Genomic DNA, 25,860 nt, shown 5'->3' with positions numbered 1-25,860 from the left:
GTTGTATTATCCAGGACTCCCACGTGAAGAGCATTTGGCTGATAGTTGTGCCCCTATCGTGCATCAGAGTGCTATAGAGGGAAATGGATGGTCTGGAGCATTGGAGAGCGGTACAGTAACTCCTGCTTTTCTACTCGAGTTAATACAACTCACACCAATGAATTGTTACACCCGAATGTCTTTCCAAGGGGTGGAACAAGTCTCACAGGCTGGGTTAAATCAAATTGCTTGCTTGCTTGCTCTTCATTGGTTATTCTGTCGTTTCAGGAGATTCTCAGCATTCTTCGATATGTCCAAAAATGTCCTTCGAAATGCTTCCAATCTATTGACACATTGTTTATTTAGAGTCCATGTCTCCACACCATACAAAAAACAGACAATACATAACACTTTAGTACTCACTTTCTAAGATTTAGGATGAGGTCTCTACTATGTAATATTTGTTTCATATAATTGAATACACTTCTAGCCTTTTCTATTCTAACTCTGATTTCTTTGGTATAATCGTTTGTTCCATTAATGCTTGTAGTGATGTCTGCGTAGAAAATATGCACTGGAAAAAACGAATACGTTTGAAGAATAAATAAAATAAGATTGAAATAACTACAACTATTAAATACTTAAGATTTCAACTTGATAAAACTCTTTCCTTGGAAGATCATTTTGTTTATATAGGTACACAAAAAAATCAGCAAAAAATTATACTTTTTTACAAGAGTGCTAAGGTTTTCCTTAAAAATATGAAGTAATATTTGAATTGGCACAGAATGTGCACAACGTTATTTATTTTTATTGACTTTTTTTTAGTTGTTGAACTTTATGTTGAATTGATTGCAATTTGTTATTGATTTTGAGAATTAATTAAAGGTTTTCCTTAGGGATATAAAGTGATATTGGAACTGACGCAAAATTCTTGTAGGTATATTTATTTAAACATTTTATTGATTTCAATTTGTTGTTCGATTTGTTATTGATTGATTTTCTTTTGTTTATATGTAAAAATTTTTATTTAAGTTAGAACTCTTTGGTATTTTTGGTTAACTACTTATTTGAAATACAGATATCTATCCCTCTATCTTTTTTGTCTGATGAGAAAATTGTCGAAACTACATTTTAATTAATAAAGAAATTTGCACTGCGACTTCGACTTCATTCCGTAGATTTGGAAACAGCGCATCCGCGCCTCTTCATTTCTTGCTACCTCTTGCCTCTTCGAGCTGTGGGTGTTCTAACATTTTTGGATTAAAACCGACATAAAATTTTCGACTCCATTTGAAGGACTTAACGTCTTTTTCTGCTTTCCAAATGCTACGGTCTGCTGCTTGTATCATGGCTGTTTGTATTAATTATGTAAAATGGGGGGGTGAGGGTAAAATGGGGGTGGTTCCCACCCCGTCTCGGGGTGAAAAATGTTTTGGTTAAAATAGCCACAGAACAGGCTAGAGAACCTAATTTTAAGCAAAAACTGTTCTATAATTATTTTTTGAAAACTCAATACTTTTTGAGTTATTTGTGGTTGAAAATTGGCCATTTTCATTGAAAAATGACACCTTTTCGGACGGATTTTTGCGAATACCTTAAAAACTATGCATTTAACAAAAAACTATATAAAATATTTCTGTAGGTTATAAAAAAACAAAGAGATTCGTTCCTTCATAAATCTTCTAGTTAAAATACAAAGAGGGATATGGTAGGTAAGAAGAGTTTGTTTTTTTGTTGCATGCAATTTAATTACATCGTTTTCCTTCAACAATACTTTTTATTATAGTGTTATTTTTATGTTCAAAAAGTTGGACTGGATTAAAATGAATGGTTTTTGAAAAAAATAAGATCAAATTATAGAGCGCATTTTTAAATTTTCTTAAAAATCTTTTTCCTCCATGTAGGTAACTCGAAAAAAGATAAGAGATACGAAAAAAAAGATACCACACAAAAATGTAGACGTTTTTCAGATAAAAATTTCCTTTTTATTTTTCATTACTGTATCTCTTATCATTTTTAAGTTACATGGAGAAAAGTGAAGATTTTTAAGAAAATTTAAAAATGCGCTCTACAATTTGATCTTTCTTTTCAAAAACTATTCATTTTAAACCCGTCCAACTTTTTGAACATAGAAATAACACTATAATAAAAGGTATTGTAGAAGGAAAACGATGCATTTACATTTTGGTGGATGGGGGTTAAAATTACTTCTCATTTTTTCTTAAAATACATTAGTTATCAATTTTGTTTGCAGCATATCTCGCTTAGTTTTAATGTAATAAACCTTTAACATAGCACATTTTAAAGGTCTTTTCAAGTAATACAAAAGGTATTAGTAGCATTATACACCTAAAATCAACCGTTTCTCTGTTATTTCAAGTTGAATACACCAATTTAAGAATGTACCAAAAAACAAAATATTTTCACCTACCATATCTCTTTTTGTATTATAACTAGAAGATTCATGAAGGCAAGTGTCTCTTATAACATAACCTACAAAAATGTTTAATATAGTTTTTTTTAGCTAGATGCATAGTTTTTAAGGTATTCGCAAAAAACCGTTCGAAAAGGTATTGTGTTTCAATGAAAATGGCCAATTTTCAACCACGAATATCTCAAAAAGTATTGAGTTTTCAAAAAAAATTATAGAACAGTTTTTGCATAGAATTAGGTTCTCTAGCGAATTCCGTGGTAATTTTAACCAAAAAATTGGGGGTGGGAACCACCCCCAAGAAAAAAGCACACATCGGCATAGGGTAGACTTTGAATTAGAAGATAAGTAGAGGTTAGGCCCAAAATTTCATTAAAATCCATGCAGTAGGATAGAATTCGGAGGTAATATCCTATTCTTGCTCCCATTGACTGGCGTAAGTTGTCTTCTATTATTTCTAGTTGCTTTCCCAGTAATTTTCTCCTCTTTTACCTGTATAATCATTTAGCTTCTCTCTTTTCGGTTTTACAATGCTGCTCTTTACTTTCTTCTGTATTACTTCTAATATTTTCCATTTTTGCATTCATTTGATTCTTTTGCAGTCGTCATTAAGAGTGTAGGCGCAAATATTGAACGGCTATCCCTACTTTTTCTGTCTTTACACAGCAAATTACGTGTAGTAAAATTCTCACTGGTATGGATATGTAAACATTACTTGACAATGTCATCATTAACTTTAAAGAGATGGCTTTTGAATGTTCTTGGATAACTGTTACTTGTATAATTGCTTAACTTATTAATTCAGTTAATTAATATGATAATTTTTGAAGTTATACTTCTTTACGATCGAGGGTGAAATTTTATACTTTCCTGGCGCATGCGCAGATAGACAGTATGTAGTTCGTTGCTAATCTTTCAAATTATGTATGTATCAGCGCAAATAAGTCATTAAAAGGATATATTAGTGTTTTTAGTAAATGTATTATTTATTATAATTTTTTGTGTCTTTGGATTTGTCTTCCTCGGGAATAAAATATTTTATAATAATAGTAAGTATATTTACTTTAAATTTTCCAGTATTTTTATACCTCTTATTCTATTAAATTTGTCAGTATGTATGAGAAATCTTGTAAGCTGTCATAGCAAAGAAAGTTTAGCTCGGTGGTAGCGCGTTCGACCGGAGATCGAGAGGTCCCTGGTTAAATTCCGTGTGTTATCTAACTTTTTTTTTATTTTTAGTATTGTTTTAGTAAAAATTTTTGGAAACTAGTAAGTAAAAATTAGTTTAATCTTTAAATACAAATAACCTGTTGAAAGTATATTTATTTCGTTGAAATCATATAATAGAAGTATAACTTCTTACGTGCGTACAAAGTACACACACATTCTTTTTTTCACTAACTATGTATTTAGTGATTGTAATAAGTTATATACTGTACAACAAAAACTAATACTCAATCGAGAAAAGAGGAAAAGTGATAAAGTGATTTTTTAATAATATATTGTTACTATGGAACGCTTACAATTTTGAACATCTTTAACAACAAAATACTTGGATCATTGAATATATCCTGGTGTATTCTCTGCTTTGGATCTTCCATAAATAATAAACAATAAATAACTTTTTATTAAGTTCACGTCTTAAATCAATTATTTATCAATTACACTATCAATATTATTTAATCAACAACTCAAAATATTCCTCATGCCATGTCAAATATGTAAAATTGTCACTGTCTTGTCCTGATTTGGAAAATATCACCACGGACATGGTGTCCATTTTTTTCGAATCCTGAAAAAGCTAATAAATATTTTTAAAAAATTTAAACGCAGAATGGAAGACTAAATTATTATCGAGGGCCGAAAGTCTCTTAGAATAAATAAAAAGTTTCTTGTCAATGAGATATTTGAAATTTAAAATGACACTACACTTTCTCTTAGTTTTTCACCCCTGTAACTTATTAAAATAAACATTATAGAAGTTTTCAGGGACTTTCGGCTCTCGGTAAGAACGTAATCTTTCATTCTGCGTTTAATTTTTTAAAAAATACTTATTAGTTTTCTCAGGATTCGAAAAAAATGAATCCTATTTAAATAGCATTAGAGCCGAAACTATGTACGGATCCCCTTAAATTGGGAAGTTAATCTCGCTGTAAATATCTATAAGAAAGTAAATTCGTCAGTTTAACTTTAAATTATCAAAATTATATTGAAACCAAATAAAAATATAAACGTCTAATAAATTTTATTCGACGAATAACTATTCATTGATTTATTTGTTGTTGGTAAAACCGGACCTTAGTAATGTAAAATAAATAGTTTATACAGGAATGAATGCTACTGTTGTATTTGTTTTTTTGTCAGGTATTAAATAAGGAAATAGACAAATTAAGTTGTTTGTTTTAGAAAGCAGTACTTTTAGTGAACCAATGCTGCAGTTTTGTATCAACTGATGATGAGGTACTTGTTCAAAAATGTAGTCAATTATTATGGAATCTTGTTAATAGACAAAATGTACCTATTGAAGGTAGAACATTGACTGTAGCCATAAATTGGTGTTTGAATAGTTTTAAAATACGAAATAAAAATGTCATTCTTGACATTTTGCAAGCCTTAGATGCCTTATTAAGAACTAATGTGGATTATGTCTTACAGGTATGGATTATGAAAAAATTACTAAAATTAATTTAATATTTTCTTCTGCCCTTTTTATATTATATACTTTATTTTTATTTAACATATTTTTCTGCTCAAGCCATACTTAATGTGACCTCTGAGCTGTAGTACATTGATCTACGAATATCTAAAAGTGTGTAAGTTCAGTAACTTTTAGAACTTAACGTTCAGAAATGAACATATGATCAAAAAACTGGAAAATGCGAGTTGAATATTTTTCAAAAATCTGTCGAATGAGACCAAACACAACTCCCCACTCAACCCCCTGGAAGTGGAGTGGGGTAACTTAAATAGAAACTCCCATTTTTTATTGCAGATTTGGATTCCTTACTTTTATTTGAGATATTTTTTCAAGTAGTGAATAGATGGCGCTATAATCGGAAAAAAAACATTTATCGTGATACCCTAAAATTATAGAAACAGTCTAATACACTTCCAAATGAAAAACCAAAAAACGTGTTTAATAATTTTCAAAAATCAACCGAATGACACTAAACACAACCCCCTCACTCTACCTGGAGGTAGGGAGGGGTAACTTTAAAATCTTAAATACCCCACCCCTGCAATAAAAAATGGGACCCCCATTTTTTATTGTAGATTTGTACTGATTCTTCATGAAAAAAAAAAGACATGTTTTGAATTGTGGATATATGGCGCTATAATCACGATAACTCGTTTTTTTTTTTCGATTTTAAGATTTTAAAGTTTAAAACCCCCACCCCATCTCCAGGGGTGGAATGGGGTCATGTTTGGTTTTATTCGATAGATTTTTGAAAAATATTGTACCGGGTGTCCCAATAAGAATGGCTCTCGGTCATATCTCAGGAACCGTTTATAGTACAGCTTTGAGAAAAAAATATTTATAACAAAAGTTGCCTCGGGAAAAACCTGGAATTTATTGTCAAAATTGTAGGTTCACCGCTAGAGGGCGTAATTGAATATCAAAAATTAAAAAATCAAAATTTTTCAAAATTTGCCCAATGAAAGGGCACTGGAAATCCGATCATCGTATTCTTCATAAAATTCTGCGCATATTTGATTTCACAAGTTTAAGTCTACCTTTGCAAATAAGAGGTGGGGGTGAGTGGGAACCTTGTTATGAAAAAATGGCTGTAAGTCCGGTTCTGCTAAATCAAATTTTGCAAACTTGGTCTTGTTGAAAACAGCTCTTCTTCGTCAATGTAAGAGTTATAATTTCGAAACAGCCTATTAAGTAATATGCCAGCTAGGAGGCGTTATTTAATTATTTTCAGAAATCTGGTTTTCTTTGGAAAATATTAAATACAAGTATGCATTTTTAATCCTGTATTACAAAATTAGATCAAATTAGCAACAGATTAGCGAAAACCGCATGTCAATACCTTTTTTTGTCTTGAGATATCTTAAGAAACGTGTTAATTTTAAACCTAACCGTTACTGTCACCAGTAATCGAAGTTAAGGAAAGATAGTGTGCTGTGGAAAAAACAAAGAAACATTTTTCAGATCTTAACTTATATAATTAATTAAAACAACAATAAGACAAACAACACTATAAAATATAACACAGAAATAAAAACAACTACTTAGTGATGACTTAAAGGTTCAAATTATTGCCCATCATTTTTGATTCAAGCATTTACTCTTTCAAGAGTAGATTGAACAGCAGTCTTAATTTCTGCCCTCGAAATGCTTTGAATGGGGTTTCCTATTCTCTGGATCATTTTTTCTCTAGTAGGCCTAGCTGCAAAAACAAGGTCTTTAATCCGTCCCCATACCTAAATAAAAGTGAAATACCAAACCGTCCCCACACCAAACAGTTAAATCTGGTGATCAGATAATTGGACCCTTTCTTTTCGATAATGCTATTATTGGTGAACGCTATCTAATTTTTTTAAGGAATGAATTGCCTCTTCTTCTGGAAGATGTACCGCTAGCAGTTTGTAGGTCCATGTTGTTTCAGCACGATGGTTGTCCCGCGCATTTTTCCAGAGTAGTAAGATTTTTTAGATGAGTCATTCGCTGATAGATGGATAGGACGCGGAAGCCTATTTTTTGGCTAACCAGATCACCAGATTTAACAGACTTTTATTTATGGGATTAAAGACCTTGTATTTGCCGCTAGGCCCACTACTCGAGAAAAATGATCCAGAGAGTAGGAAACGCCATGCAAAGCATTCCGAGAGCAGAAATTGAGACTGCTGTTCAATGTACTCTTAAAGAGTAAATACTTGCATCGAAAATTATGGGCCATAATTGGAACATTTAATTCGTCACTAAGTAGTTGTTTTTATTTCTTTGTTATATTTTATAGTGTTGTTTGTCCTATTGTTGTTTTAATTAATACACGTTGACGTCTAAAAAATGTTTCTTTGTTTTTTCCACAGCACACTACCTTTTCTTAACTTCGTTTACCGGTGACAGTGGTTTAAAATTTACACGTTTGTTAAGATATCTCGAGATAGAAAAAAGGTATCGACATGCGGTTTTCGCTATTCTGTTGTTAATTTGATCTAATTTTGTAAAACAGGATTAAAAATGCATACCTGTATTTAATATTTTACAAAGAAAACTAGATTTCTCAAAATAATTAAATAACGCCTTCTAGCTGACATACTACTTAATAGGCTGTTTCGAAATTATAACTCTTACATTGACGAAAAAGAGCTGTTTTTAACAAGACCAAATTTGCAAAATTCGATATAGCAGAACCGGACTTACGGTCATTTTTTCATAACAAGGTTCCCACTCACCCCCACCTCTTATTTGCAAAGGGAGACTTAAACTTCTGAAATCAAATATGCGCAGAATGTTATGAAGAATACGATGATCGGATTTCCAATGCCCTTTCGTTAGGCAAATTTTGTAAAATTTTGATTTGTTAATTTTTGATATTCAATTACGCCCTCCAGCAGTGAACCTACAATTATGAAAATAATTTCCAGGCTTTTCCCGAGGCAACTCTTGCTATAAATATTTTTTTCTCAAAGTTGTACTATAAACAGTTCCTGAGATATGGCCGAGAGCCATTCTTATTGGGACACCCGGTACACATATTTTTCAGCTTTTTGATACAATGTTCATTTCACGAAATATTCTACTGTCCCGCTGCTTTTGGCACACCCTATATAGTATATCCATTTATATTGGTGTGTAGAATTCACAAAATAATAAAATAAACTATGTTATTTTAGCTGTTGGATAAAGTCTCTTTTGAAGTTATCAAGATTATTAAAGATACAGAACAAGAATGGTCACCTGAAATAATACTAATATCTTTGCAATGCCTTGAAGCTTGTACAGCCGTTCCAAATCAAAAATCAAACATTCGGCACAGCTATTTGGAAACTTGTGCTGAGATTTTTTTGTCGCATTTATGTAAACAACAAATTGCTCAGGATCCAGTCCATGTTAAGGTAATTACATATTTATAAAGTTCAATGGCAGAATTTTTAGTAAACTTTGTATTTTTGATTTATTTTATAGATGCTTCAAGTTAGTATTTACGGACTTCAAAATATAATAATGCAACATCCTGAATATTTAAAAAAAGAATTAGGGTTAATTTTGGGAGTCATAAAATCATTCATGGTATTCGGTATAAAAGGTATAGAATATACGTTACCACAAAAGTTGTTACCTTCAATTTTAAGCATACCAGAAGCAATAAATGTACCAAGAGAGAAGAAAGGAGGCAAGGTATGTACTATTTATTTTATAAAGCAATTTTTACAGTAGTTATTGGGGTATAAATAGCTAAAGGGGGAGAAAGTCAAAAGGGAGGTAGTGTAAAAGGGTCACAGCGCAAAAATTTGGCGTTGTGAGTTGCGAGATCATTATTTGATACATAAATTTCAGGCTCAATTGAGGACAAGGCTCAATTTGGTCTGTAACCTTATTGGAAGAAGAAGAATCAAAATTGGTTATGTGATGAAATATTTATAGGACATTCCAACATGCTGTCAAAATTAAATCAATATGGCGGCTGGGAGGCAAACATAACTGTTATTCTATCAGTTATTAAGGCCATCGGTACATAATTCGCAAATATTTTACTGCTATCCCTACTTTTTCTGTCTTTACACGGCAAATTACGTGTAGTAAAATTCACACTGGTATGGATATGTAAACATTACTAGAATGTCATTCTACTTGAAAATGTCATCATTGACTTAAGGAGATGGCTTTTGAATGTTCTTGGATAACTGTTATTTGTATAATTGCAAATTATTAATTCAGTTAATAAATGTGATAATTTTTTCACTAACTATGTAGTCAGTGATTGTAATAATTTATAATATGTACAACAAAAACTAATACTCAATTGAGAAAAGAGGAAAAGTGATTTTTTAATAATATATTGTTATTAAGTATTTTCTATGGGAAATAAGCCACAACTTTACTAAAAAATGAATTTATTAACGTTTCGAAGCCCAAATCGGGTTTCGTTGTCAAAATACAAAATACTATTAAAATAAACAAAAATGTTGTTGCTAAGTAAAAAAATTCTTCTAATAATTTATTTAATCTGACTTATTTATATTGGCAATTCAGACGTATATTATAATTTTAAAGTAGAAGACTTTAAAATGATATCGCCAATATTTATGACTTGCGTTCCTGGGACGACTTTACTAAAAGATTAGTTCATTCGATTACATGAAATCAATACCAACTCAAGAATATCCGTCGCAAAAAAATCATAGCATGTGATCTGTCTTTAAAAAGACAACCAAATGCAACGATGACAGTAAAATTCTCGCGTTAGAGATTCCATAGTAAATCACGAGGGAAAACCAGGAAAAAAACCTCGTGATACTATCCCGACATAAATTTTTAAAGACAGATCACATGCTATGATTTTTTTTGCGACGGATATTCTTGAGTTGGGATTGATTTCATGTAATCGAATGAACTATCTTTTAGTAAAGTCGTCCCAGGAACGCAACTCATAAATATTGGCGATATCATTTAAAGTCTTCTACTTTAAAATGTATAATATACGTCTGAATTGCCAATATAAATGAGTCAGATTAAATAAATTATTAGAAGAATTTTTTTACTTAGCAACAACATTTTTGTTTATTTTAATAGTATTTTGTATTTTGACAACGAAACCCGATTTGGGCTTCGAAACGTTAATAAATTCATTTTTTAGTAAAGTTATATGGCTTATTTCCCATAGAAAATACTTAATTATAAAAATGCCACAAGGAAATAGCTTCAGAACAACAATATATTGTTACTATGGAACGCTTACAATTTTGAACATGTTTAACAACAAAATACTTGGATCACAGAATATATTATCCTGATGTATTCTCTGCTTGGATCTTCCACAAATAATACACAATAAATAACTTTTTATTAAGTTCACGTCTTAAATTTATCAAATACACTATATATCAATATTACTTAATCAACAACTCAAAATATTCCCGATGCCATGTCAAATATTTAAAATTGTCACTGATTGTCACTGTCTGACTAACAATATGCTGACAATATTCTATTCGACTGAGTGCATTGTAAGACAAACATAGATTTGGAAAACATTACCACGGACATTGTGTTCATTTTTTTTCGAATTCTGAAAAAACCAATAAAAATTTTTGAAAAAGTTAAACGCAGAATGAAAGACTAAATTATTACCGAGGGCCAAAAGTCCATTAGAATAAATAAAAAGTTTATTTTGAATGAGATATTTGAAATTAAAAATCACACTAAATTTTCTCTTAGTTTTTCATCCCTGTAACTTATTAAAATAAACATTATAGAAGTTCTCAGGGACTTTCGGCCCTCGCTAATAACGTAATCTTTCATTCTGCGTTTAAATTTTTCAAAAATACTTATTAGTTTTCTTAGGATTCGAAAAAAAATGAATCCCCATTTGAATAGCATTGCAGCCGAAAATACGTACCCATCCCCTTAATGTGTTTCAGATCATTTTAGTTGCGTTTCCTTGTAATTTTGTTTTGTACAAGGATTAAGTTAACATTTTCACTAGAATAATTAATTTAAAAAGATAATATGCCTCATTTCTGTTGTGTTTTGAAGTTTGGATATGCGAAGAAGTAATTATGATAAAGTTCAGTTTTATCGGTTACCATCAGTGCTACATTTTAAGAATAAAACAACTAAATAAGTTATCATCTGAGAGACAAAAACAATGGTTAAATGCTATAAAGCGTTCTATAAAAATGCTAAGTAACTATGTACAGCCGGTTCCTAAAAAAACTGATACGACTCTTAGTAAGATTTGATCATGTTGAGCAGTGTATTTGATTGACCTGACATTATATTTATTATGACAGACAAATAATAAAATAAACAAACAACAAACAACTGATTCATGAAAAAACTAATAAGTATTTTAGAAAAATTTAAACGCAGGATGAAAGATTACGTTATTACCGGGGGGCGGAAAGCCCCTTAGAATAAGCAAGCAGTTTCTATTGAATGAAATATTTGAAATTAAATATCACACTTTTTTTATTTTCAGCCCTGTAACTTATTAAAATAAATATTATAGAAGTTTTCAGGGACTTTCAGCCCTCGGTAATAATGTAGTCTTTCATTCTGAGTTTAAATTTTTCAAAAATATTTATTAGTTTTCTCAGGATTCGAAAAAAAAATGAATACAATTAAAATACATTGAGAATTTTGACATGCGTCACAATTTTGCATTAACTCAATTGTAAAATTCTAAACTGTTGAATTCCAGCTTCCCTAATTATTTGGCATCAAAAGACATTAGAAACTACATTGAAATCTGTATTGAAAACAACTGTTAAAATTGGTCTACGTAATTAAACATATTCCAAAATTTTGTAAAAATGTAATAAATTTCAGTTTTCAGCCCAAACTTAGGCCACACACAATGCAATAATGTTCACATTTTTGAACTGTCAATATTTTTATTTTATCATCTATTGTTTAAAAACAATACAGTTGATAAGATACCCTCAGTTGCGGAGAAAGTATTAATAATAAAGATTAATAATAAAGTCTAATAACCGTGGAACAGAATAAGCTATCTGACAAATTTTAAGATTTGGCAGTGACATTGACAGTATGTAAATATTAAGTATTTATCCTTCAAAATACACTGCTCAATTTTCTACAAAATACGCGTCAAGAGTCGTATCAGTTTTTTTTGGAACCAGGTGTACATGCTACTTACGCTTGAAAAATTGTCTCCACCGTAGATTAACTCAGACCCCTTTAGGAAAAGTGGACCTATATTATTTATTTTTCCAATCCTTTGCTTGTACCTACTAGCAACATCTGTATTGTCTACCAATAACTTTCGAAAATATTCACTCATGTTTATTTGCTTGGCTGCATATATTTCACTGCTTAAAACTAAATAAAGTCGTTCAAGTAGGTACTTCTACAACTAAAAACTACACAACATCTACAACAAAATTTTCGAAAAATACAACTAAAAAACTGTTAACGGTAAAAAACACATATAGGGCAGTCAATGAGGCTCCGAATTCCATCCTACTACATCGATTTACTTGATATTTTCACAGTAAGTAGGGAATAGCTCAAGAAACAAAGTCTATCCTATGCCGATGTGCGCTTTTATCTTGGTGGTGGTTCCTACCCCTTCTCGGGGGTGAAAAATGTTTTGGTTAAAATAGCCACGGAAGAGGCTAGAGAACCTAATTTTAAGCACAAACTGCTCTATAATTATTTTTAAAAACTCAATACTTTTTGAGTTATTCGTGGTTGAAAATTGGCCATTTTCATTGAAAAATGACACCTTTTCGGACGGATTTTTGCGAATACCTTAAAAACTATGCATCAAACCAAAAAAACTATATAAAATATTTCTGTAGGTTATAAAAAAACAAAGAGATTCGTTCCTTCTTAAATCTTCTAGTTAAAATACAAAGAGGGATATGGTAGGTAAGAAGAGTTTGTTTTTTGCTGCATGCTCAAATCGGTGTATTCAACTTGAAATAACCGAGGAACTGTCGATTTTAGGTGTATAATGATACTAATAACTTTTGTAGTGCTTGAAAAGACCTTTAAAATGAGCAATACTAAGTACATTCAAACTAAGCGAGATATTCTGCAAAAAAGTTGATGACTAATGCATTTTAAGAATAAATGAGAAGTATATTTAACCCCTCATCCATCAGAATTTAAATACATCGTTTTCATTCTACAATACTTTTTATTGTAGTGTTATTTCTATGTTCAAAAAGTTGGACTGGATTAAAATAGTGGTTTTTGAAAAAAATAAGATCAAATTATAGAGCGCATTTTTAAATTTTCTTAAAAATCTTCCTTTTCCTCCATGTAACTCGAAAAAGATAAGAGATGCGAAAAAAATATACCACACAAAAATGTAGGGCTTTTTCAGATAAACATTTTCTTTTTATTTTTCATTACTGTATCTCTTATCATTTTCAAGTTACATGGAGAAAAAGGAAGATGTTTAAGAAAATTTAAAAATGCGCTCTATAATTTGATCTTATTTTTTTCAAAAACCATTCATTTTAAACCCGTCCAACTTTTTGAAAATAGAAATAACACTATAATAAAAGGTATTGTGGAAAAAAAACGATGCATTTACATTTTGGTGGATGGGGGTTAAAATTACTTCTCATTTATTCTTAAAATACATTAGTTATCAATTTTGTTTGCAGCATATCTCGCTTAGTTTTAATACAATGTACCTATAATTTTAAAGGTCTTTTCAAGCACTACAAAAGGTATTAGTAGGATTATACGCCTAAAATCGACGGTTTCTCTGTTATTTCAAGTTAAATACACCAATTTGTGAATGCACCAAAACACAAACTATTTTCACCTACCATTATCTCTTTTTGTATTATATCTAGAAGATTTATGAAGACAAGTGTCTCTTTGTTTTTTTTTATAACCTACAAAAATGTTGAATATAGTTTTTTAGTTAGATTTTTTTAAGGTATTCGCAAAAAACCGTTCGAAAAGGTATTATGTTTCAATGAAAATGGCCAATTTTCAACCACGAATAACTCAAAAAGTATTGAGTTTTTAAAAAAAAAATTATAGAACAGTTTTTGGTTAGAATTAGGTTCTCTAGCGAATTCCGTGGTAATTTTAACCAAAAAATTTTCCACCCCTAAGAAGGGGTGGGAACCACCCCCAAGATAAAAGCGCACATCGGCATAGGGTAGACTTTTAATTAGGAGATAAGTAGAGGCTAGGCCCAAAATTTCATTAAAATATATGCAGAAGGATAGAATTCGGAGGTAATGTAATATCCTATTCTTGCTCCCATTGACTGGCCTAATAGGAAACAATTTGGTACAAATATAAATAAATATAATGTTTGACTCCCAGCGGTGACATAAATGTCAAAGTCCTGGAATGCCCTATTCTTCTGGAATCCTACCCCATTTGTTATACTAATTCTGTAACTGAATCAAATTAGTGAAAAAATTACTGCAAAACTCAATATTGTTGAAAAAATATTGATTTTTTCTTATGCATTCCAGGGATTAGGTATCCGTTAAATCGGATGTAATAAAAATACTATATTCAGCAGTAGTAATAATTAAATATTTATTTTCTTTTTTTATTAACAGCTTACAAAACAAAGAAAGCACAGATCTACAAAGCCCAAAAAAGAAAAAAAGGATTCGACAGAAGACATTTTATTCGACGGAAAAACAACGGGATACAGTCCAGCAACCACATCATTAGAATATAATTCAGACAGTGGAATTAAGTAATACATTATTTATATTTACGTGCGAATTTATTTACATATATTTATATTTTAGTCTTTCGAATGCTGGGAATAAATTTAAAACTAGCGATTCAGATTTTTCAGACAGCGAATCGGGAAGAACCGCAAAATTAGTGCAAGTGCAAGCCAAAGTCAGACATGCTGCATTTAATTTATTTTACAATGTTGTAAAGGTATTTATACTTTGATTTAGATCTATATTAAATAACCATATGCAGGAAAGATTAAAATTGGGTCTAGTCATCGGCATATGCCAAATTTTAATGACCTCTCATGCTCTCATATATATGTACTTTATTTGGGACGCAGTTCACAGGCTAGGAGATCTGGGTACCTTGACCTAAATAATCAAATATCATATAAAATATACCAAATAGAGTAAGTCTTATCATAGCAAATAAAGTAGTTAATTATCATATCAGTTATATCAACTATCATAACTATACCAAATAATCAAATTCATTCGTTAGATAAAATATATTAAATATAACACATATCAATAAATAGGGAACTTGCACATTTTTTATTACATAATAATGTTCAGTTTTGTTTAAAAATGTGATTTCCAAAATTTCACGCTTCAAAAACTCATAATAACTTACAATTACAAATTTAAAATCTTCTGTGATTTAAAATAGTTCAAACGACTCGTGACGTCACATAGTTTTACTTTATTTATGTTTATATTTAGGTATACTTTTCTTCTTTAGTTTATTTTCCTCCACGTACTTGGGTATTTAACCAGCTCATCGTCGCAGAATAAGGGAAAAATATTTATATTCTAATGACATTTATCGTATTCATTGTAATAATAATATATCACACCTCCGCTCAAAGGGTGTCATAACTAAAAAAATTTTAAAATAGGTTTTATTGCACCAACAGTTTAATAAAACTATAAACTCGTATCTCACAAAGTGTCACGTCTATGGGTCAAGTATTTATCGTTAGATGACACTAGTGGCATTATACGATTATCCAAAATCAACGACGCACCGAATACAAACAGTGCCACATATCGGCTTGTGCAAAGCATTTGTCCATCTAAGATGTGTATAAAGTGTCGTTTGTCGAGTTAAGACAGTATATGTGATTACTTTATTCAAAACAATCTGCGTATGTGCTGAAGAAAAGTGACACATTTATCACTTATTTACCTTTCTTTTTGCAGTATTTTGTGTTTAATGTTGTTACTTGTATTTCATCATTAAAAAGTATAAGTCTGTTAACCAGATAATAATAATAATATTATATTCTGTACTGCAAGTGTCACTTTTGATAAATAATATTTCGTAAAATTTTCGTTATTTTATTTGTATAGTGTCACATCTAAAAATTTTTTTTTAATATATTTTAATAAATTTATTTAATACGCTATTATAGAGCTTCAAAAACCATTGTAACTGACTAAAATAGTTATTATTCTAATTTTAATAGTTTTTTAATTAAACCCGAAAATGTTGTAGGACAAACTTTAAACGTCGTTTTCTGGAAACTTTGCTTTTTTGACTTATGACACTCTTTGAGCAGAGGTGCGATATGAGTTTGTAAAGATTGGAGTTTGATACAGTTTTGAAGGAAAGGAAAGAAGGTTTACTATGGAAAATAAAAGAAAACACTATAAGTGTTGTTTAGTGCCATTTTGTAAAAGTGCAAGTTTCCTATGTATTTAAAATAGTTCAAACGATCAAAAACACTTGTGACGTCACATAGCTTTATTTGCTACTGAGGTTTATAATGTCTAATTTAAAATTATATACCATTTTGTTTACTTTGTTGGTGCAGAATGTAAACATACAACCATATGACGTCACGACGTGTTTTGGACGGGCTGGTATAATTTGAATTTAGAATTGTCTTTAGAGGCCAAACGGAACACAAAAACAACTTTTTTATCTTTGATACTGGTTCTAAATTATGTTCTGTTGTGATTTATAACATTTTTTTCGAATTGAAAATTTGATTGCAAGTTCCCTATTTGCCTATATTAGTGATGAGCAAAACAAGAACAAGACCAAGACCAGGCTAGTCTTGGTCTTGGTCTTGTTCTTGCAAGCTTGGTCTTGGTCTTGGTCTTGCAGCTAAAAGGCAGTCTTGGTCTTGGTCTTGCACTAGCCGGTCTTGATCTTGGTCTTGGTCTTGCTGCAAGAGTCTTGCTGGTCTTGCTTTTTTGGTAGTAATAATTTGAACCAAACAATTTCGAATAAAATGTACGTTGAAATAAATGTGTGTGTTTATGTTTTATTGGCACTGGTTTAAGCAACCAACTGGCCAGTCAATGTGTTTTGAATTCTCTCTTTTACAAAATATATGCTTAGTATCTAAATTTAAAACTATTAGTACTACTGTTTTTTTTTACTCTGTTTTTTTTTATTATATTTTTTAACATTTTTTTTTATTACATTTTTTATTTTTTTTTTTTAGTTTTTTTTTTTTTGTATATTTTTTTATCGCGCTAAGACCTAAACCCGATTCAACCTCGCGGAGGTTTAGATCTTAGTAACTTTTTATTTTATTTAATTATTTTTTTTTTATCTTTTTTTTATTTTTTTTTCTTTTTTTCTCAGAGCTTTAATTTTAAACAATTAACATGGTTGTACAAAATTTTATAAACATCTAGATTGTTTGATTGTAAAAGGTATATAAGATTAAAAGGAAATTGTACATTAACTTGAACTAGATTGGCAAAAAAGTTTGATATTTCAATAAAATGTAAAGGACATTCTAATAGCATATGTTGTAGATCAGCTAGCTCTCCACATAAACATTCATCATTATCTACAAGTCCTATTTCTCTTTTGTAGGCTGGAGTCAGACAGTGATTACTTCTTATTCGACAAATAGTTTTGATAAAGCCTTTGTTGGAAACTTGATTAAACCATGTCTTGATGGGAACTGTAGGCTGGATTTTTTTGTAATAATTTCCTTTGTCTGAATTATTGTATTGTTCCTGCCATTTCGTCCGTTTGATAGATCTCATAATAGAAATTATGTCTCCCATAGGAAGTTGATAAGTATGCAGAGTGGATTCCTTCGTTGTTGCTTTTTTAGCCAGATCATCTACTATTTCGTTGTTTTTTATACCAATGTGTGCTTTTATCCAACACAATATTATATTTTTGCCCGATTTCAAAGCTTCACTGTTCATTGCTATGATGTCACTGATGATATAATTTTCTGCAAAATTATGTACATTATATTTCAATGTCTTTACAATGCTTTGGCAGTCTGTAAATATAACATAATTGAGTTCTTTTTGATTAATACATATTTTGTATGCTTCTTTGATTGCAATGAGTTCAGCTGTGAAAATTGTCATTTTATCAGGTAATCTGTTGTTTATTTTTATACTTTTTTGTGGGTAATATATAACATATCCAACTTTTCCTTCCATTTTTGAACCATCCGTATATAATTTCTGATAACTCCCCCAGTTTTTTTGTACACACTGAAGGTGGTCTATTTTAGTAAGGAAGTCTGTCGCACGAATATTACTTAAATGACAGTTAACTGGAGATAAATAATCTTCAAAATTTAGCTTTCGAGACGAGCTTTGTTCAATTTGGTGTATGTCGCCAATGGAATTAGAAACGTTGAGGAAGCTTTCCACAACTAAAAGCAGTTTCTTTTTTTCCCAGTAATAATGAGTTAGGTATGAGGTGGTTAAATGAACAATTTTATTTAATAGCAGTTTATCGTTAACCGCTGTTTTAACTATAAATTTCTCACTTAGGTATTCCCTGCGTAATGAAAGTGGAGGTTCATTAAGCTCACATTCCATGACCAATATAGGTGTGCTACGAAGATAACCAGTGCATAACCTAAGTGCCTTATTTTTGATCCTCTCGATTTTTTGGAGTACAGAGTTTGATGCTGAGCCATAAAAAATAGATCCATAGTCTAAGATTGATCTTATCAAATTTCTGTATAGTAATATTGATATGTTTGGATCAGCTCCCCAGTTACTGACACTTACAGTCTTCATGATATTCATTGCATTTTCCATTCTTCGTAATATGTAATTTGTGTGTTCTTTCCAATTTAATTTGGAGTCTAAAAATACGCCAAGAAATTTTATTGAAGTTTTATAAGGAATACTAGTATTATCAAATTGTAGATGGCTTTGAGGAACATATCGTTTTTTAGTAAAGGTAACAATGGTTGATTTACTCTCTGATATTGTTAAGTTATTATCGGTAGCCCATTTTTTTATAATATTCAATGTCGATTTAAGGTAGTTATTACATCTATCTATCGACTTATTTTCTGCATATATCGCAACATCATCAGCGTACTGTAGGATTTTTATGTGTTGAGGAAGTTTAGTTTCTAAGTCAGCAGTATACAGTATATATAATATAGGACTTAGGATGCTACCCTGAGGTAGTCCCAAAGATGTGTATCGGGAGTTAGATTGATCTCCATTTAATCTAACGTGAACTGCTCGATTAATGTATAAGTTAATGATGTTCCATGTTACTATCTCGGGTATTCCTATTTCCAACATTTTCGCGTATAGTATGTGAAGATTAACGTTGTCGTAAGCCCCTTTTATATCTAAGAACAAAGCACTAACTGCTTTCTTATAAGTAAGGGAACTATAAATGTCTATTAAAAAGTGGCAGAGGCTATCTTGTGTGGATTTACCTTTTCTAAAACCAAACTGACTTCTTGTTGAAGTTGAAATAAATAAAAAAAATAAAAAAAACGTTGAAATAAATAAAAATGTGAAGAATGAAACTATATTTTTTGCTTTAAAATTTTAACAGAATGTAGAATGTAGTTTCAAACGGATACCAATTTTAACATTATACATTCACCTAATGACCTAATTATTTCTCTCTATATAAAGAGATTAGAGTATATTTTTATAATGGTAATGTTTATCAGTAGGAAAAAACCTGTATTTACAACCCTTGTTGCAATTGCCGGCCTTCGGTTGTGTCACGTTGTGTTTTGCATGCTGTCGATACCTGCCGCCTGCCTTCATACCGCGTCTTGAGTCTGGATTATTGTTTATTGCCCCTGTATTTTAATAAAATGTTAAAGAAAAAGAGCTTCTTAAAGGTGCCACAAATAGTCGGGGACCTTCAATTCACGGATTTTACGAAAAGGGATAAACGGTTTATAGTTGTTAACAGATAATGATCTGCTTCTTTCACTCGAACACTGTAGTATTTATCCTACGAGGGTCAAATTTAAGAACATAAATTAAATTCTTTTAAGAGAACACAAAAATAAAATATTTTTTACTCTATTTAATCATTATTTAATATAATTAACTTTTTTAATAACCTAACTAAAACATACTTTTTAGTAAATACGTACATATTTACCATACCTATTTATAGACCTAATACTATAACATAATAACTAAACCTAATGGGGAGTTATAAACGCTTAATTCTGTAATTTGTTATCTTGCAGTTCTTTAATTTTATTTAAACTACATTGCTCTCGTAACACGAGTTATTCGCACTTATTATTTTCACATATTTTTGGATTGAATACCCATTATGACATTTAAAAAGTTGAAAATATTCGGATGTGGGTAGTAAAAACTAGAATTTAAAACACACTGAAATGATGCGCATGCATTTCAAGTGCGGAACATACTATTTGTACTACTGGCCCTTTCTGGGGAAAACCTAGATTCTTCCAAATAGTTTTCAACTATGAAATCAGTAAAATTCTTTACACGTTTGTCATCCGGGATTTTCACAAATAATTCAACTTCCAACTTTCGTTGATTGTAAAAAATTAATCCAAAAAATAATTTTAAAAATTTCCCAGTATCGGAATTTTTGTCATTATATTCAGAAACTGAACCTAAGCTTTGGATTTTGCGATACCAAGCTTGACACATTACAATTGACAACCAGTTATTTTTTATTCAGGCCACAATGCTTTCACAGCATTGTGAATCCCTTTTCAAAATCTATTATGATATTTTTTGTATTAATTTTAAATTTAACGACCTACATTTTTCCTCGATTATGCGAAAAGAATTGAAATAAGTGTCAGTATTTTTATTAGACAAAAAAGCGAAAACTACTGGAACATAAAAACCGTTTTTAATTGCATTTTTTTTAAACGGATTACCCTATCTATCATTACATTTTTTTGTCTTACAAGTAATTTCAATTGCCCTTGAACTGTCGCCGTTTGAAAACTTGCCTTCTGGACACTTTGAAGGTTGAGAAAATGCAAACCGCTTGACTTAATCAAAACGACTTAAAAATATAACCAAAATATTATGTATTTTAAAAATTCGATATTGTTTAAGGTTTCTTACAATGTCAGTATATATTATTGAACTAAAAAAATAAAGTTAAATAATAAAAACTAATTTTTCTCAAAAAAGTGCAAGAGTCTTGCAGGTTGGTCTTGGTCTTGCTTGGTCTTGCAAGGTTCGGTCTTGGTCTTGGTCTTGTTCTTGCAAGCTTGGTCTTGGTCTTGGTCTTGCAACCAAAAGGCGGTTTTGGTCTTGGTCTTGGTCTTGGTCTTGCTGCAAGACCAAGACCGCAAGACCAAGACCAGTCTCGCTCATCACTAGCCTATATCAAATATCACAAGGAAACATTAGAACTAGCCTACGTCCTCTTTACAATGGATTAACTGTGCAAATAAAACAAAAAATGATGTTTTCAGAACACCGAAAAATATACCATGTTCTCATATTGGACCAGCTTTATTCCAGAAGGTACAGTTTCTGCGCCACATAATTTACTCAACTGCATTTTAAAAGATCCTTCAGCAAGATGCCGAATGGCTGCTTTAAACGTTTTGTTAGTTTTATTAACATCTTCTAAGCTATACCTGGCTCAGGCAGAAAACAGGTGAGTACTTCAATGAGATTGATCAAAAAGGAAATTTATTAATGATACATTCCATGTCAAATCACTCGGACAAAAACTTGTGGATCTTCGATTTGTCTGTAACTTAGTGGACAGCTTCTGCTTGAGGTAAAAATTACACATTTAAGCCCGAAGAGTCCTTATTCGCGGTGTGCAAGTACTTGGAGGGGATACGAGAAACGATCGTGCGCGAATAGCGGAGAAATCTTGCAACTTTCTTAAATAATTCATATTGTCAATTGAAATTGTCAGATTGACGTATATGTCATACCTACTGTCATTGAATAAGAAAAATGATATGTTGCTCACAATATTGATATGATATGCAATTATTATATAAAAGTATATTTAATTAATTGTATTTTGCTTGCAGTACTGCATTTTAATAACTATGTAATTTTATTTACTACATCTTTTAATAACATAACCTAAATCTTACTTTTTCTTCTTATAATTTTTTTTGGGCTACGGCCTTGACAATTATCCAGCAACCAGGACCAATATGATTGGCCAATATAATTAAAAGTGCGAAAAAAGTTGCCGAGCTATGAAACCAGGTGTCGCTTCTCCGAACTTGCACGGTCTCAATAGACTAGGAGCCGGTATTCGCTGTGTGCAAATACTTGGAGGGGATACGAGAAACGATCGTACGCGAGTAGCGGAGAAATCTTGTAACTTTCTTCGCATATTTCTTAAGTAATTCATATTGTCAATTGAAATTGTCATATTGACATATTTCATACCTACTGTCATTGAAGAAAATGGGATTTCGCAAATGCTGTGTTATAAATTGAAAAAATACAACAAAACATTGTCGATTTAAGTTCTATTCGTTTCCAACTTCTAAGCACAAATTACTACAAAGAGAAAAGTGGATTTCCATCACATTAAAGCAGAAGTAACATAATTAGTTATTTACTAGATACAATGTTTACCTTTTAATAACATAACCTCAATCTTACTTTTTCTTTTTATTCTTTTTTGGACTATGGCCTTGACAATTATCCAGTAACCAGGACTAACATAATTGGCCAATATAATTAAAAGTGCTACAAATGTTGCTGAGCTATGACGATCTTCCGAACTTGCACGGCCCCAATAGGGCTTTTCATCGATTGTCATTTGTTTCGAGCCTCTGTCATGTGTCACATAATATTAATATATCTACGTCATACGTCTTCGGTTTGTATCATTGGTAATACCAATAACGTACGACGTAGATATATTAATATTATGTGACACATGACAGAAGCTCGAAACAAATGACTGTGAATGAAAAGTCATAGGTGAAATTTGCTAATCAGTTTAGGCACGATAAGACCCTATAACTTAGATAGTAGAATCTAAAAGAAAACCTATAAACACTGTGCCGTCACTTTTTAGTGGCACATGCATCGACAGTTTCGCATCAAACTTTTCACTTATGGACGGGATCAATAAATTAAAAGGTACCCTTTCTCACTCCCAGAATTAAATTTTTTCCATTTTTTTAAGTTCTATGTGATTAAATAATAAGACTCGGCGTAATTTTAACCCACCACCCCCTTCCCCCACGATCAAAAACTTCATTTTTCGTTTTTATTATTTTTTTGGTGGGATGTAATCGAATTTAAAATTTCAAAAAATTCATAGGCATAGTTGAGGCTTTTACAAAACATGTCTATTTTTTATAGATACGTAGGTTGAGTGTACGTGTACATACCCTCAATTTTTTTAAATTTATTTGGAAAAAAAGCGTATGACTTTTTTTGAAGGTAGCTGTAGGTCTAATTTTTTTATTTTATGTATTTTATCAAACACTATGTTTTTAATTTTTTTCAGATTTTTCCGTAAGGTTAGCCATCTTCAAAACTCCAAAAACCTGTTTTATGGGATTTTTGAGGGTATTTCTATTGGGGTTTTTTTCTATTTTACACAAAATAGAAAAAAATTAGACCTCCAGCCATCTCCAAAAAAAGTTATACGCTTTTTTCCAAAAAAAAAAAAAATTTAATTTTTTTGAGGTTCTGTACACTTAACCAACGGATCTAATAAAAATAGATATGTTTTTTAAAAACCTTTATGCCTATGCCTATGAATTTTTTGAAATTCTAAAATTGATTGCATGCCACCTAAAAAATATAAAAACGAAAAATGAAGTTTTTGATGGTGGGAGAAGGAGGAAGGGGTGGTGGATTAAAATTACGCTTATTTTTAATCACATAGAACTAAAAAAAATGAAAAAAATTGAATTCTGGGAGTAAGGGAGGGTAAATTTTAATTTATTTAACCCGTCCATAAGTGGAAAGTTTGATGCGCCACTGTCGACGCATGTGGCACTAAAAAGTGAAGTGAAGTAAAAAGTCTACATACGTTTTCTTTTAGGTTCTACTATGTAAGTTATAGGGTCTTATCGTGCCTAAAATGATTAGCAAATTTCACCTATACGCTCTGAGCTTCGCTGGTATCGCTAACTAGTGGATTGTTAATGCAACTTTCGCCGGAAATTTTTTAATTTATTATTTAATTTTTATCGCGTAATATTTACAACGCAAAAAAGTAATTAAATTGTAATCGATTTTTTTAAGATTTTGCTAATCATTTTGACGTTCAATTGGTGAAATATTAGTTTCTTACTTCGGATACTTTCACAGTTATCGTGTAGATTGCGCTTAGATTAATAGATTAATTTATGATTACATATTACGAAATATTAAAAAAACTTAAATTCGGTATTTAAAACGTAAGTATATTTAAGGTAAAACTATATACCACAGCTTTGACCAACTAATATTTTTCCTATTAATGTTTTTAATTTCAATGTTTTAAATTAATCACTTTGACATTTATGTCAAATTTCCAGAAAAAGTTCAGTGACTTGTCACTACTGGCGCTTACGAACTTTTTAAAATATCCCTTCTACGTACGAGCTCACAGCCTATTGTGGCTCTTAGTCTATTATGTGTTTTACTTAAAATGTCAAAATATCATTGTTAGCGGTTTTAAATAGATTTAGTAGTTATTTAAATAAATTTTTCTACAACCGTGTTAAAAATGCAATTTTTAGCACTCCATACGAGCGTTAAAAATGTTACTTTAAGGCACTAGTGTTTTAAAATATTTTTAAGGCACTGCAGTTCGTATTGACCGTATAGGCAGTTTTGATGTAATGTCAAAAAAATATAAAAATGGAATTTCAGTCAAGTTCAAGTAAAAGTTTTTGTAGATATTTACGTTTGTAGAAAAAATATTGTATGATATGCGTGTTAAAAAGTACATTTTTAAGGCACTCATGTGAATTGCAGAACTCGCTATCTCTCATTTTGCAAACTTTCACATGCGTGCCTTAAACGTGTACTTTTAACACTTATATCATAAATAACTATTGTATATTTTATCTTAAAAGTATCAATGAAGAAAATAATGTTTTAACAGAAGGGATTCAAAAATGCAATTATACGACATTATACCAAGTTATTTTGATGTTTTTTACATTTTACTTAATTCCCAAAATACATATATGTACTTCGTTTTGGCTGAAAATTTTCCCACAGATAGCTAAAAAACAGGACTAGGTAATTAAAAGGATTTTTACTTTTTTACAATAAAAAGAAACGAGTCAGTTCAAAGTCAGAGACTGTTCGGGCTTAAATGTTTTATTTTTATGTTACGCAGAAGCTATACACCAAGTTTCAGACAAATCGGAAACCCAAGAGTTTTTGGATCCAAAATTGAGTGGTTTGAAGTGGAAGCAGCCTCATACATTTCGTGTATTTTTCAGTATCAAAAGTACTTCTTTCACACCATTTTCCGTTGGGTTGGGATTGACGATAAGAGAATTACATAAAGGTCTCTCTCTGGCTCTGGTGGAAACTTCAGTCCCAGTTTTAATTCAATTGTTAAAATGTTTAGGTGCTTTAGTGCAAGCAACTCCTTATCACAAAATGTCCCAAGGACTGGTTACGAAGATTGTGAGGAATGTAAAACCATTTATATATCATAAAGGTAAGTAGTTATGTAATTATGTAAGGAATAATTTTCTCTCATCATTCATTCTCTTTGCTTTGCGGGGTCTACTTCCTAATTTCTCCAAATGTTTCTATCTTGGGTCATACAATAGTAGTACCCTTTACCGACATACCCTCATGCCTAAGCATCCCTCCAGGTCTTCATGGTCTACTTTTTCATTAATATTGGATTTGCCCTC

The 25,860-nt window shown here is 30.9% G+C and overlaps 1 protein-coding gene across 1 annotated transcript in view; it reads left to right on the top strand.

The window, feature by feature from the left end:
* Nucleotides 1-25,860, top strand: part of LOC114344048 (HEAT repeat-containing protein 6) — a 52,292-nt gene that overhangs the window by 5,674 nt on the left and 20,758 nt on the right. Inside the window, exons 2-8 of the mRNA XM_050659706.1 lie at nucleotides 4,820-5,068; nucleotides 8,261-8,482; nucleotides 8,553-8,765; nucleotides 14,654-14,796; nucleotides 14,852-14,990; nucleotides 21,469-21,656; nucleotides 25,435-25,658. Coding sequence (XP_050515663.1) covers nucleotides 4,820-5,068; nucleotides 8,261-8,482; nucleotides 8,553-8,765; nucleotides 14,654-14,796; nucleotides 14,852-14,990; nucleotides 21,469-21,656; nucleotides 25,435-25,658 — 1,378 coding nt within the window. The remainder of the gene's footprint in view (nucleotides 1-4,819; nucleotides 5,069-8,260; nucleotides 8,483-8,552; nucleotides 8,766-14,653; nucleotides 14,797-14,851; nucleotides 14,991-21,468; nucleotides 21,657-25,434; nucleotides 25,659-25,860) is intronic.

Source organism: Diabrotica virgifera, chromosome 8, assembly GCF_917563875.1.
Source record: "Diabrotica virgifera virgifera chromosome 8, PGI_DIABVI_V3a".
In the NCBI taxonomy this organism is placed as follows: Eukaryota; Metazoa; Arthropoda; class Insecta; order Coleoptera; family Chrysomelidae; genus Diabrotica; species Diabrotica virgifera.
This window is presented reverse-complemented; position numbering and strand designations above follow the sequence as displayed.